We start from the raw sequence: 14653 nt of genomic DNA on the forward strand, positions 1-14653 counted from the left end.
CCTAGACGGGTCGTAACACCCTGTGAAACTGGAAGTCCAGAAAATGCTTGAGTAGTTAGAAGTTCTTTGACATCATCACGCTGGATTGTCATTGTGATTCTGCTGCTATGCTAGCATTACCATTTACCTCTGCCTCATAGAGTTTTAGCAACACTATTACTGATGTTTTTGCACATGCTAAATATGTTACATTTAATACAATCCACTGCATGGATGCTCAGGAGGAAATTTCATGCCTTCTGCACACAAAGCGAAAGCTTGCTGTCTTTTGTCCCAAAGTGCACTGTTGCATTACAAGTGTATACATTTTAAACTTTCTGTAGGAAAAATTACACCAAAAAATCAATGACAAGACAATGAAACAGCAGTTGAACTACAGTTTTTACTGGAGAGAAAAATGCTGTATAAACAATGCTTTTTCTCACAGGTTATTACCAACATTGTGCAATGGAAAAACATTTCTTTGCTATTATTTCAGATACAACACATTGCCCTTTGACTAAGCTGCAATCTATAATGTGTACTCTAAGGAAGAACCCAAAAGTTCAGGAAAGCTACCCAGATATAGTTTTAACGTTTACTAGTATCAAAATCACCATATGCAGTAATGCTAATTGCTAGCAAACCTTTAAGATTTTCTCTATCTCACACTCTACTGTGTTGGACTAAAAAGGCTATTCCAAAATGTAATGCTCAGTTAAATGACTCAGAAGCTGATGCAAAATGACACAAACATTAAATAGACATATTATTTTCCAAACGTCCAAAACTACAATTACAGCCCAACTGGAGATGTCAGGGCAATCAAAGCAGCATCAATCCATCATCCTCATCAAACTCAATCACATTCCCAAATGAGCCTTGGAAATCTTCACTGAAACTGGCATGAAGCAGCAGGGAGGGCACAACAACACTGAATAATAATAATTCTTTTCTATTCTCGATAGGATAGATTTTAATCTGGAAAATAATGAGAGGGGAGGAAAAGCTCAACCTCTTGAATTTGGTAATTTGTTCTCAAGAAATGGAAATGCTGCTTTAGTGAACCATCACAAGTCAAACCGTGCGTGGTCATTTCTACTGAAATAGATCTGCACATATATGAATACATGACCTCATTAAAAGAGTCTTAACATCCCAGATATAAAGCTACCCACACCTAAAGAAGATTGCCAAGGCTGTCACTGCTCGACTCCTTCAAACAAACATCTCCTGATTTCTCCTCTGCCCGTAAGCACAGGTGCACTTTTTACCTGAAAGCTACACTGGTCAATATTATTGATTAATAATATTGTTACTGAAAAAGTGTGTGCTGTGTATGAAAATGGGAGTCCACTGTAGTAACAAACCCACAGAGTAGCCTACATACACAACCAAAACTGAAGCTTCTTTCAGCGATTTTAGTTAGTAGTTAAATTTCTCTCTCATTAGCAGAAGTATTGTCTTCAGAAGTATTTAATGTGCTGTTGTTTGCAGGTTTTCTCCACTTGCTGATTCCTCACTGTCTTTCTGGTGTCTAAATGAGGTCCTTGAATGAAGTCAGCAATGATGGGAACAAACAAAAGGGAAGAAAATCTAGAAAGAGATGATTGAGAAAGAAAATTGATTATGCCTGCAATTCATGAAATATGAAAAGCACTTACTGTAATATTCTAGTCATAAAACAGAATTATTGACTTTTATTGTGTGATCAGTACTGGAGTTTATACAATGTATTTAGGTAACTTATAACCAGTTCAAGACAACTGTGGCTGACATATACTCACTGCATGAACTTTAGATTTTTCTGGCACTTTTGTCACTTAAAACTATTACTGTACCAGCCTGGCACCCAGTAGAATAGTAACTCACGATTTTATGGCATATTGTATCCTAGACGCCCAACTTTCTTGACCCAATTTACTTAATGCATGGAAGAGTCACTGCTTTAAGGAAATGATTTTGAGAAGCAAAGTGTATTATTAAAATAATTTTCAAAATGATACATTATATTGCAACCATAATTTTTCAGCTCCAGTCCTCTTTAGTCCTCTGCAGTCAAGATACCAAAGCTCACAGTATAGGTTCTGGGGACAGTGGTTTATTATTATTATTTTGTAATCTTATACCCCACTCATCCTGGTTAGTTTGGATGGATCAGCATGGATGTTTCATGTAAAAGACATTTGCAGCAACGTTCTAAAACCATATTTGGCTTTTGTCTGCTAATATTCAAAGATCTATCTTGCCTGATGTCCCACATGACACCGTGGTTCAATGCTCTGTTGCCAGAATAGGCTATGAAGTGTGTCGCAAAACTGGTCCAATCTACACTCTGCAAGTTGTTTCACACTGCTTGAGCTTTTTCTTCACGTTACCACTGATGCTTTATGTTCCAGCACGAGAGCTACGTGTTCTATCTGATCACAGCCATAGGGAAAATTTCCTGAGCTTGACAGCAGGTAATGAATCTCTGGTACAGTAAGGAGAGCCTGTTTTCTTTGTTATCAGAAAACTCATTAGAAATCCACCAAGCTTGGAATTAAAGGTAACACAACAGCACAATTGAACATACTGACACGAGATGTGGTTACAAGTGTCGAACAGAGGTGTGTAATAAGGCTGTGGGGTTTGGCCTTTACTTAAACTCACAGCAGAGGAGAAAGAAGAGTCTTGTATGATCAGGACTGGAGCTACACTAAACTGCTGCAGAATATAAAGGAGCCGAGCAGTGAGCACACACTGCAGTGTCTGTTTCTGTCCACCAGCCACAGAATTGTAAAACAGTCATTAAAATACAAAGTGATTACAGTCTCATACAATACCTCCAACAATGCTCTTATACATACAAATATACAAATTGAAATACCAAATACAGAAATATTCTTACTCAGTATTACTGCTACAAAAGACAGATTGGGAAAGTGTGTGATCTTTAAACAAATACATATCAACATGAAGGAAAGTGATGAATGTACAACACTTAAGATCAGATCCACCTTTAAGCAAAGAGATCACTGAGCACAAAAAAACCAGGCACGACTTCACATAGTACTGTAAGTCCAAAACACTCAGGATAGAAAGTCTGAACAAAAGGAAAAGAAAAGGTAAAAGTTCTGTGTACGACTGGGAGTACAAAACATACAGTTACACCAAAATAAAACTAACTTTGAGGTTGGTGTAAATACGGTGAACAAGTAAAACTAGCCAGACTTACACAATTAATGTAAAATTTAGTTTAAATATTGAACATCCCCCTACTGTTTGACGTAACTGTACTGTAGGTGGTTTGACCAGCATAGACAATTAAAGACACCAGAAGATGTTCCATTTCAAATGAAATTTTGGCATCACAGCTTTTCTGTTAAAAGCTTTTCCATTTGAATGTTCCAAATCAGAAAATTCTGTAAAATGGGGTGGATGCTAAACAAACTCAAACCTTACCACTAAGCTCAGCCCTAGATGGGTTGCCAGTGAGCAGGTGGATGGTGAAATGTTGCCTCCAATGAGGATTGGATTTCATTTAGGCTTCCTGAAGGATTTTGACAAAAAAAATTGGTGAGAAAGTGTTGACCTTCAGTAACTTTGCTTTAAGCCTGAAGTATACTCCGTATCGGAGATGGCCAGGAGATATGAGAGCCAAAAAGTAATTCCTGTTATGATTCCTTCAGGTCCGTTTGAAGTCCTCCACCTGGGGCGCATGCACATTTGTTGTGCTGTAATTTAAAGTCTCTGGAGTCCATGTGGTCAAAAAAGAAAAAAGACAAGAAAAAAGAAAAAGGGCCAGGCATGCAGAAATCTGCATAGACCCTCGTGTTCACTGTCTCGTGACAAAATTTGCATTACTCATACCCAAGCAGACCGTAGCGGGCTCACACACATGGAAAGTATAATCAAGGCTTTACACATTATCCACCAAAAACAAACAAAAATAGAAAGACCGGCAAGGTGGAAACAAAACTAAATTGTGAATAAAATGGTATGCAGTGAAAATGTACAATATTTCCTAATGAACAGAACATTCATGAAAATTAAAAAGGCAGAGAGAGCAAGGAAAACTTCTTACGTAAACATGATTAAATATTTTCTAACAAATAAGCAACTTCGTGCTTTTCTCTGCATTTGAGGTAATTCAAGGACCTGGATGCTATTTATGACAGTATGCTGCAAACCAGCCATCAAACTAGCAAGTAGTAGTTCCACTGATGATACCAAGTTATCACTATGCTTGTGACAGAGATCATGTGATGCATGCTATGTGGAACAAAGCAGTATGTGACAGCATTAAATGCATGTCTAAGTGCAGGCAAGCATACAGTGTGTCTCAATTCAAATACTCTTTCATGTAGTACTTTATGTAAACTATATGCTTACTTGATTAGTACATGAATTTAGACTGTAAAGTTGTCTCAGATCAAAGTTGGCCAGATGTGCACTTACCATAAATGACACTGGCAATATTTACTGCAATTTTTGTGCTAGCTACTGTGTTTTATGAATATTTGCAACATGTTGTGCCTTTGGCTGCACATAATACTAAATTCTTCTACAGAGAAAATGGCAGTTTAACAAAGCTAGTTTAATAAAAACGTAATGAAACTGAATAAAAACAGTTTAATAAGAAGCAAACATATGTAACATGTTGTTACCTGCAATGCCTGGAAAACAAGCAAACAAACAAAAGAAAAAAAAACTACTCTTATCCAAAAGAAATCTGTTAGCAAACCGATGGTCCTTCTCCATCTGCCACCGAGCCAAGAGTGTGAGAACTGTATGGAGTTCCACACGTCCAGGTACTCAAGCAGCACTTCATGTAGCAGGACTTGATAGCAAACACACAGATGTACTCAAAATAATGAATGTAAATATGGAAGTACGTGATTTGAGACACAGCAATATTTCATGGTAATAGTGTTGAAGAAGACTGCATTCACTCAAGCAAACACGTCAGAAACATTATGTCAGCAACTTATACAACTCAATATTATGACTTACTGTTCCCGAGTTCTGAGAGCTTGATCACATGAATACAATAAAAAGTCCTCACAATAACAGATAAATAAGATGGGTATATTTTAGGCTGCTTGGTAGCTAATTGTAGCAAATAAAACAGATTTTGAGGGGCTGTTTTAATTTCCACTCATTTTCATAGACAAAAAAAGACACAAAAGAACAATTTTCAAGTTATTATAAGATAGTATGTTACAATTATGAATTATCTTTTTACTTGAGTGAATACACTTTGTTACATAAATAATGGAATTACAGGAGAAAACATCCATCCACACTTGTAATTGAAGCCAGATAATACAAATACCATCAACTACTTGAAGGGCTTAAGCGGAAGAAAATGGATGGATGAAACAGTGCAGCCACTCATTTAACACACTTTCTGTAGCAACGTGATTACTGCCCTCTGTAAAAAGCATTTACACTGTAAAATAGTACTCTTACAACTATCCTCATGAATATTTAATATCTTACATCCTCACTGGCGATAAGGAGATATTTGGAAACCATCAATGTATCTTCTTTAAAGAGCCATTACGTGTTTAGGATGATGAGTGTTTGCATCCTCCACCTGCAGGCTAACAGCTACCCAGACTGCTCCACTGCCATGAAAACTAATTCCTGCTCAGCTGGCCTGCATGGATAAGGAAGCTGCAGCAATACTAGGCTAGGACAACCATGGTTACAATACATGTGTGCAGGGAGGCCAGGACACAGTATAAACAATTGGGAAGCATGTCGCAAATGACACATGTTGAGTTACTTTAAAAATATGAAGACTTTCATCCAAATCCAAATACTAATCTTCATTCTACAAGCAAACTGCGCTGAAGAAACAAGAAGCAAAGCACTTTTCCTCAGCCTTTGCTGTGGATGAAAAAAAAAAGCGCTTTGGTCTAAGGGTGCACATTTGCAGAAGGCAGAAAGAGGAGATTATATAACAGAGGACATGACCAGCTCAGCATAAGCTTGATATGAAGCAATGTAAATATCACTCATCCTCCCCATTTTTACTCATATTCAATACCAATACCTGCAGTTTTAGACACCACAGTCTCACAAAACCTTTACCGATCAGCTGTATCACGTTATTGTATCTGTGGGTCTACAGCACACTGGTTAAGCCCTTGGGTGGAGCTTTTGAAAGTTGGTGAAATATCCCTTAAAGACAGTGTCTTGATGATGTCATTCAGTTTGGATGACACAGTTAATCCAATGACACTGTCGCTGTCATACGATTAACATTAAGATTAATGTATATGCAAAATGGAAACAACAAGTTGGTGGCGAGGGCAAACAAAAATAAGTCAAAGGATACTTTTGCCTCTACCACTCCTTGCTTCTTCAAGTTAAGTAAAGAGTGAATAATTCTCCAAAAATGTGAATAAAATTTTTGAATAAACTAAATATGCACTATATAGCTTTGTCTACTTACAATCACTGTAAAGAGTTTGTTGTCAGAGTCTTCACCTGAAACCTCTTTACAGAGTAGCTATGCAAGAAGGCTTTGAGCACACACATGCAATACAAACACTATAAAAGGCTTTGAACCCACAAACCAATAGCTAGCAGTGGCTCAATGGGCTAACACATAATGCTGTAATGTTATGAAACAACATGCATGGATACATCGGTCTGTTTGGCTACAGCTGACTCAAAAGATGATGATGAAAATGAAGAAAAGCTCCACTCATCCCTGATGTTCCACTGGAGATGACTCTGTGTGGAGTGTGAAGGCCTTTGATTCTGATCTACAGTATGTTGTACAGGTGAGTACAATTCTTAGTAGAAAACAAAAGAATTTGACCTGAGTTATTACAACTTTTCGTAAGAAATACTAATATGTTTATCTTAAGTTTTAAAAAAGCTATGGTAAATAGACAATTCTAATTTTTAAGACTAATCACATGTCTAGATCTTCACATAATAGCATGAAGAGAGATGTTGGAAATGTATTCTCTAATGCTCTAGCAAGCACTTGTTTATTTACATATAGGCTCTAATTCCCTTGTAAATAACATGTAATTCCATCCTCATAAGCCTCCTTCTAACAAGAGCAGATAGGTTGGCTAAAGGCAAGGCAAAAAAAATCCTCAAAACTCAGAAAGAGGGAGCTCTTTCTACTCTTTGCTGTCACTCTTGTATCTAATAGCCTCTCTGAATTCAGAAATCTAAGTCTAGTTGGTGTTTCTGACACATTTAGGCTATGCTGATGAGTCACTTGCTCCTTCAACTTTTTCTTGTCCCCCTTCTTTCTCTTTTCTAGGGTTAGGCAGAGGCAGAAAGTGAAAATAGGTGTGGGAGAAAAAGCACACCCCGGGCTGAATCTACAGGGCCACACCCCGTCGCTTCCGAAGGGCTTAAAAAAACAGACCCAACCGCTGCTGCCTCCACCGCTGCTCCAGCTCCAACTGCGCACACAGAGCTGGTCTAGGAGCCTCTCTGGAGAGGGGAGGAGTCCCCACTTCAACCAAATGCCTTGTCACCATACAAAGGTAGGCTCAGACTCGCAACAACTGGCCGACAACCCAACGGAACAGTGGGTGATGTCACAAGAGGTCGTCGTAGTCCAGCAGCTTGGAGTGCTGACGGCTTTTCCACAGGCGAAACAAGCGGAAGTCAAAGTACATCTCGATCATCTCTTTGCCTGCAGCCAGAGGAAAACAGAGAAGCCTAGGTTACAAAAACACACACACACACACACACACACACACACACACACACACACACACACACACACACACACACACACACACACACACACACACACACTATATTGATAAAATCACCTGACCTCATCCAGCATCACCTCAACAATTCAGGCATGTTACATCATCCTTTGCCTGCTGCATTATTTGTTACTCTGGGGACCACATGAGTGTTTTTTTGCACACTGCAGGTCATTCACCTCAAATAATGAATACATCACGAAGAGGACATTTGTGTTTGGCTGTTTCAATTTATCTGGCCTTCTGTGCAGCTGTTGGTATCCATCCAAAAGAGAGATTAAACAGGCTTAGAAACTCCAGTGTGTGTACATAGTAAATTAGAACACTCAAAAATGTTATTTGCTGTGGTATTTTACCTGAATCAAATTTAGGGTTGCCATACTGGCCTGAAGATAAGACAGTCTTTAGGTTTGTGTGATAATCCTATACAATAGAACTGAGGATGAGTTACATTGTGTTCACATTCCTTAATTTGCACTAGTGTTTAGGTGGGTGGTATGCTTCAAAGAAACATTGCTTCAATCACAGCAAGAGAAATAAGACCGGGCCAAGTGCTGAAAGCTGAAAGCACTAGCATGCAACCCATAAAATTTCTAAGTTTCCACCCCCACTCTCCACCCCTTGAATGGCAACAGCACTCCCAGAAGATTTGGAAGGTTCAAAAAACATGACAGACTCCCCAGATCCCACTCTGATTGAGCAACTGAGCTCCACCCCCAGCTTAATGTATAAGATGTTTCAGCCAAACTTTCATAACAGGAAAAATGTATATTTTTTAAACCTTTGTTCAAAAAGGTGGGTCATCTGACACTCAGTGTGTCCACGTAGTGTCATGCACATCAAGGTTGATGGAAACACCTGATGAATGTGAAAGTACTGAAGGAAAACTGACACATCATCTCATTAGCTTACAGTACTGTGATTGTGGCAGAAGCAGAACATGGTCCAGAGTTGAGGCCATCAACTTTATGTGATGTATAATTGGCATTATGGGAAAAGTAGGGTCTTTCAGGCTATTGCCACATTTGGTTGCGTTTTCCTGAATGTTTCAGTGGTTAAAATGTTGCATTAAAATTGCACTGAAGGCATACAGTCGTACTACATTGTTTTGGGCTTTCTGAATTACTGCTATATCATTGCTGAGTGAGGGTTCAGGCTAAAGTAAAAGACTAAAGTTAGATTCCACGGTTAAGTAATATGGCCGTAAATGATTTTGTTATTTTAAAATCTTGGACTAGTTTGATTTTGTCTCTACATAAAAGCTTTAAATGTGTCAATTTAACCACCAAAAAATATTTGTGTTGGGTAGTTCATGCTGGAGTTGTTTTCAGTGTCCTATTAAAGCCAAACATTTCCACTGTGAAGAACGGGCCGGCCATGATTTTAAACCATATTTTTTCTCATGTTTATACCAGTGCCTGGTTATATGCAACATGCAAATACTGCAGGAAAGTGGTGACAGTGTGCCTATAAGCTGTTTGCCAGCCACCATTAGACAACAAATACACTGTTCAAAAAAAAAAAGGGAACACTTAAACGACACAATATAACTCCAAGTAAATCAAACTTCTGTGAAATCAAACTGCCCACTTAGGAAGCAACACTGATTGACAATCAGTTTCACATGCTGTTTTGCAAATGGAATAGAAAACAGGTGGAAATTATTAGCAATTAACAAGGCACACTCAATAAAGGCGTGGTTCTGCAGGTGGGGACCAAAGATCATTTCTCAGTACCTATGCTTTCTGGCTGATGTTTTGGTCACTTTTGAATGTTGGTGGTGCTTTCACACTTGTGGTAGCATGAGACGGACTCTACAACCCATACAAGTGGCTCAGGTAGTGCAGCTCATCCAGGATGGCACATCACTGCGAGCTGTGGCACGAAGGTTTGCTGTGTCTGTCAGCGTAGTGTCCAGAGGCTGAAGGCGCTACCAGGAGACAGGCCAGTACACCAGGAGACGTGGAGGAGGCCGTAGGAGGGCAACAACCCAGCAGCAGGACCGCTACCTCCGCCTTTGTGCAAGGAGGAACAGGAGGAGCACTGCCAGAGCCCTGCAAAATGACCTCCAGCAGGCCACAAATGTGCATGTGTCTGCACAAACGGTTAGAAACCGACTCCATGAGGATGGTATGAGGGCCTGACGTCCACAGATGGGGGTTGTGCTCACAGCCCAACACTGTGCAGGATGCTTGGTATTTGCCAGAGAACACCAGGATTGGCAAATTCGCCACTGGTGCCCTGTGCTCTTCACAGATGAAAGCAGGTTCACACTGAGCACATGTGACAGATGTGAGAGCAATCTGCTGCCTGCAACATCCTTCAGCATGACCGGTTTGGCAGTGGGTCAGTAATGGTGTGGGGTGGCATTTCTTTGGAGGGCCGCACAGCCCTCCATGTGCTCGCCAGAGGTAGCATGACTGCCATTAGGTACCGAGATGAGATCCTCAGACCCCTTGTGAGACCATATGCTGGTGCAGTTGGCCCTGGGTTCCTCCTAATGCAGGACAATGCTAGACCTCATGTGGCTGATGTTGGTGGGTGCTTTAGTCCAGGTCTGGGAGGAGATCCCTCAGGCGACCATCCGCCACCTCATCAGGAGCATGCCCAGGCATTGTAGGGAGGTCATACAGGCACGTGGAGGCCACACACAATACTGAGCCTCATTTTGACTTGTTTTAAGGACATTACATTAAAGTTGGATCAGCCTGTAGTGTGTTTTTTTTACTTTAATTTTGTGTGTGACTCCAAATCCAGGCCTACATTGGTTAATAAATTTGATATCCACTGATGAGTTTTTTGTGATTTTGTTGTCAGCACATTAAACTTTGTACAGAACAAGTATTCAATGAGAATATTTCATTCATTCATTTGACTGTTCCCTTTATTTTTTTGAACAGTGTATACACAAAAATAAATACATACTTGAAATGAACACACCACTAAATGGACTGAATTTATTTGCAACTACACAAACAGGAGAAACCTGCAAAGCTAAGGATTGCACCGTGAAAAATGTCTTACTTATGTGGAGCTCCATTCCAGTCTTTAAAAAAACCCCAGTAAAGTAGTTCCTGCTGAATACCAAATAGTACATATGCATGACCATGTCCATCTGTACTGATTACAGAGTAGAGATCAGCACTGGAAAATGTACCAGTTAATGTCAGCAACACTTTAGCTGTGTTTTTGGAATGAGGTCAGTAGCTGGCATCTGAATCTCAGAGATGCGTTGCTCCCATTTCACTGGCGCTGTAGCTGTTGGGACAGGTTTGTTGTGATGTCACTTTTAGTTCAAACTGAGTCTTAAAGACTTTACACACTGTAGGTTTCTGTTCGATGTCAGACTTTGTAAAACTGAAGAATTTCCGCACCACTGAAGAGTCATGCTTTTTTTGGTCCTGTTTCGTGGTTCTCAGTGGCTGTTGAGAGTGTGTATGTGTACTTGACTGGCAAAGCTAACAACAAGAGCTTAGGTTGCTGTCGTGACTTTCACTGCTGGTGCTGCTGTTATTGTTACAGAGATGAAGCACTGATGAGGAGGAGGCAATTTTTTTTTTTTACATGGTGCAAAATCAAAAATTGAAATGAGCCTTTGATATGTCACGCAGCCCTGGTGCACTCAGCCTGCTGAATTCACTTATCTGCACTTGGAGGTAAATCACAGAACTGGATGGACTGCTTGCAGGTCTATGGCTACGTGGTTGAATGCTTTGATTTTTTTTTTAGGTGAGCTGAAGAGCGCTGTGAAGTTAAAGTGAATGCACTCATATTTCACTGGCAAACACTCTAGGTTTAGGAGTAGCTGTAGGCTTTGGTTTTGATTTAATCACATGATGATGCCACCTTTCAATGAAAAAGCCTTACATAAATTTTAGCATAAATTTTCCATAAAAAGGGGTGAACATTAACTTAACTCAAACCCTATCGCTAAAACTTGGATGGCAGAGACAAGAGGGAGATCTTTATATTAAAAAAAAAGGGGGCTTGTTGAAATAAACAAACATATGGCATAACAAGGGCCATATATATACTGTCTTCTAGTGACAAGAAAGTGGAGCTTAATATGCAGGTATTCTAAAGAACATGGTGATGCAGGTTGGTTTTCTTCCTCTCCTCAATTTTTTGAGTCACTGGTTGCCACTAACCTCTTGGAGGTTAAGACATTCTTTCTTCAAAGGATAAAAATCATTCACCTCACATACAGAATGAATTTATGAGCATGCTCTTATTTAGCACGAAAACCTTTACACTATGGAAATCTAAACTCATAATTTTTGATCAGTGACCCAGAAAACATTCCCTGTGCTGAAGGCAAAAAATATGTGCACTTAGGCATCGATTCATTATGTAGAAAGCAATCTACACTGCATAAGTTCACCTGAAAACGTGATGAATAAACCCAAACGTGGAGGTCAGGTCTCATCTTCTGGCTGTCATCAGTTTTAAAAGCTGACCTGCTGGGTTTCCTTGTCATCTTTTTTTCTTTCAAAAGAAAGTGCTGCATGCTTTATCACAGCACTACACTTTGTATGTATGCATCAAAAAAAAAAAGACAGAGGTGGAGATGAAGCAGTGTGTTTGTGTGTGTGTGTGTGTGTGTGTGTGGGGGGGGGGGGGGGGTCAGTGGAGGATGGAAAAACACACTGCTGGGATAATTGTTTTAATAGGGAAATAATTAGCATGGCATCAATAGGTGTCAGGGAAATGATTGATGAGGTATCTGTTAAGAGCTCAGAAGAGTTCAGAAGCCTGTGTTTGCTCACATTCCCTAACGAGCTTTCTTTATCACTAAGCAGCTTCCTGGCATTGATTAATGCCTACTATTAATATTCAGAAAGAGTGCCACTGAGAACGGTAGCTTCAAATCAATACAAACACAGTACATGTGTTTTTCCATGTGTGCGCACATTGCAGTTCTGTGTAACATGTAGAATAAGTGTGTTATCTGCAACAGAAAGTTATTAACAGAGCTTAAATGAAACAGTTTGCAGATGAGTGTGTTTTACTCTCACCCTGTGCTGATAGCTCTAGGGGAGACTTAAATTCAACCGAGGTGGGTCTCATCAGCCTCTTCAGAGTCTGAATAAGCTGCAGGGAAGAAGGGAGAAAGAATTAGAGACTGAGAGAACACTCTGTTCCAAATGCCACCAGCACTGTGAGATGAAAACAAACAAAGCAGTGGTGATCTGGTAGCTTCGACTGTATGCAGAGAGCTGGCGTAGGCCCTGTGGCACTTCTGTTCAGCCGAGTGTATGTGGAAAAAGGTCAATGTGCCACTTGAAGACAAACCCACCAAAACTCACTGTAGCTGCCTTTAAATGCTGAGCCAGACCTTTGTGTTCTAAATGATCGTTTACTGAACAGATGTGAAAGTGATGTCATTTAACTCATTTAACTCATACTTGGGGAATAAAACATATTCTTTAACCTCTTAACAGCCACCTGGTTGCCTGTGATCTGTCTGGGTTCAGGTTAGGTTCACATCTTCTTCTTTATATGGGAATTTTGAAACAAAAGAATTGTAATGGCAAAATGCATGTGGGAGAATTGAAACTACTCGCGTAACATGTATCTAAAGAATAACCTAATGCTAACCTCACTACTAAGTAGTTTCATTCATCTTCCACCATTTAGTGTGAGACTGATCAGTTACTATCTGATTATCTGCAGTATTTATGTCTATACTGTACTACAAGTATCATTTGTTATATACTGGAAACCCAAATACTCAATCAATTACTTGCTTAATCAGTTAATGTTTAATATTCTTTACATCAAGTCTGCTTTCCCACGCTGTCAAACTGAATTCTGTCATCATCACTCTGGCCCAATCATTCTCTTGCAGCTAGTCAGTCTCTCTTCCACATGCTGTTCCCATTTACACCCAGATAGATGCTTATCCAAGTCTCCACCTGTTTCACCTCTCACACCATCAACATTTAGACTCAGGAGGTCCTGCCCTACTTCATCTCTCTCTCTCTCTCTCTCTCTCTCTCTCTCTCTCTCTCTCTCTCTCACATATATATATGTATCCCCCAAGTTGTTCTCTGATGCAACTGTTGGAGTATATATATATATATATATATATATATATATATATATATGTATATATATATATATATATATATATATACTCAGAGGCTGTGGCCTGCAAAGGTGTAGCTGACAGAGCCTGTGCCACCAGCATAAATAAAACACGTCCACAGTGGATTCACCATAGGATCTTCACTGCCTCCCACAACCTTCAAAGACATTTGCTCTTTGAGCTTGTGTGGAAAAATGCAGCAGCTTCTGCTGGCTGCAACTCAGAAGCCCCTGGAAAAACTTTCTCAGTGGGATTTGATAGATGGCAGGCCCTGAAACAGCATATGTTTACGCCAAAGTCAAGTGTGCACAAAGCTTTACATTGGATGAAAGATAAAAACAGCTGCTGTATCTTTGCAATATCTGCTGCATGTGTGTGCATCTCCCTTTTTTGTCATCTGGAATCTGAAACCACTTGACACTTCAATATTTTGACCTTTTCTTTGGAGGGGGGGGGTCCAGCAAAAAGGAAACACAGTACTGTTATGGTACTGTGGTGCAGTGGTTAGCAGTGTTCACTCACAACAAGAAGTTTCCTGGTTGAAGTTTTCCAGCTGGCTGTCATGTTTCTGTGTGAAGTCTGCTTGAGTTTAATCCAGGTACTCAAGTACTTTATTCCACAGTCCAAAGACATGCATCTTAGTTTAACTGGCAATGCTAAACTGGCCATGGATTGCTTATATTGCATGGTTAAATGTTGCTTGTAGTCTAAAGTGCTATAAGATCAGGAAATGGACTGGTTATTATGTAGCACTTTGCTACTTTAAGCATTCAAAGTGCTTTATACAACATGCCTCATTCACCTGTGCAGTTCCTTCTACAGCTAAATACTTTCTTTCTAACATTCA

General features: G+C 39.8%; 1 protein-coding gene across 1 annotated transcript in view; it reads right to left on the reverse strand.

The window, feature by feature from the left end:
- Positions 1 to 439: 439 nt before the first annotated feature.
- The window catches only part of LOC115776207 (NMDA receptor synaptonuclear signaling and neuronal migration factor-like), a 65240-nt gene continuing 51026 nt past the window's right edge, over positions 440 to 14653 (reverse strand). Inside the window, 2 exon segments of the mRNA XM_030723807.1 lie at positions 440 to 7636; positions 12734 to 12809. Coding sequence (XP_030579667.1) covers positions 7539 to 7636; positions 12734 to 12809 — 174 coding nt within the window. The 3' untranslated portion in view covers positions 440 to 7538.

Source organism: Archocentrus centrarchus, unplaced genomic scaffold, assembly GCF_007364275.1.
Source record: "Archocentrus centrarchus isolate MPI-CPG fArcCen1 unplaced genomic scaffold, fArcCen1 scaffold_27_ctg1, whole genome shotgun sequence".
Classification (NCBI taxonomy): Eukaryota; Metazoa; Chordata; class Actinopteri; order Cichliformes; family Cichlidae; genus Archocentrus; species Archocentrus centrarchus.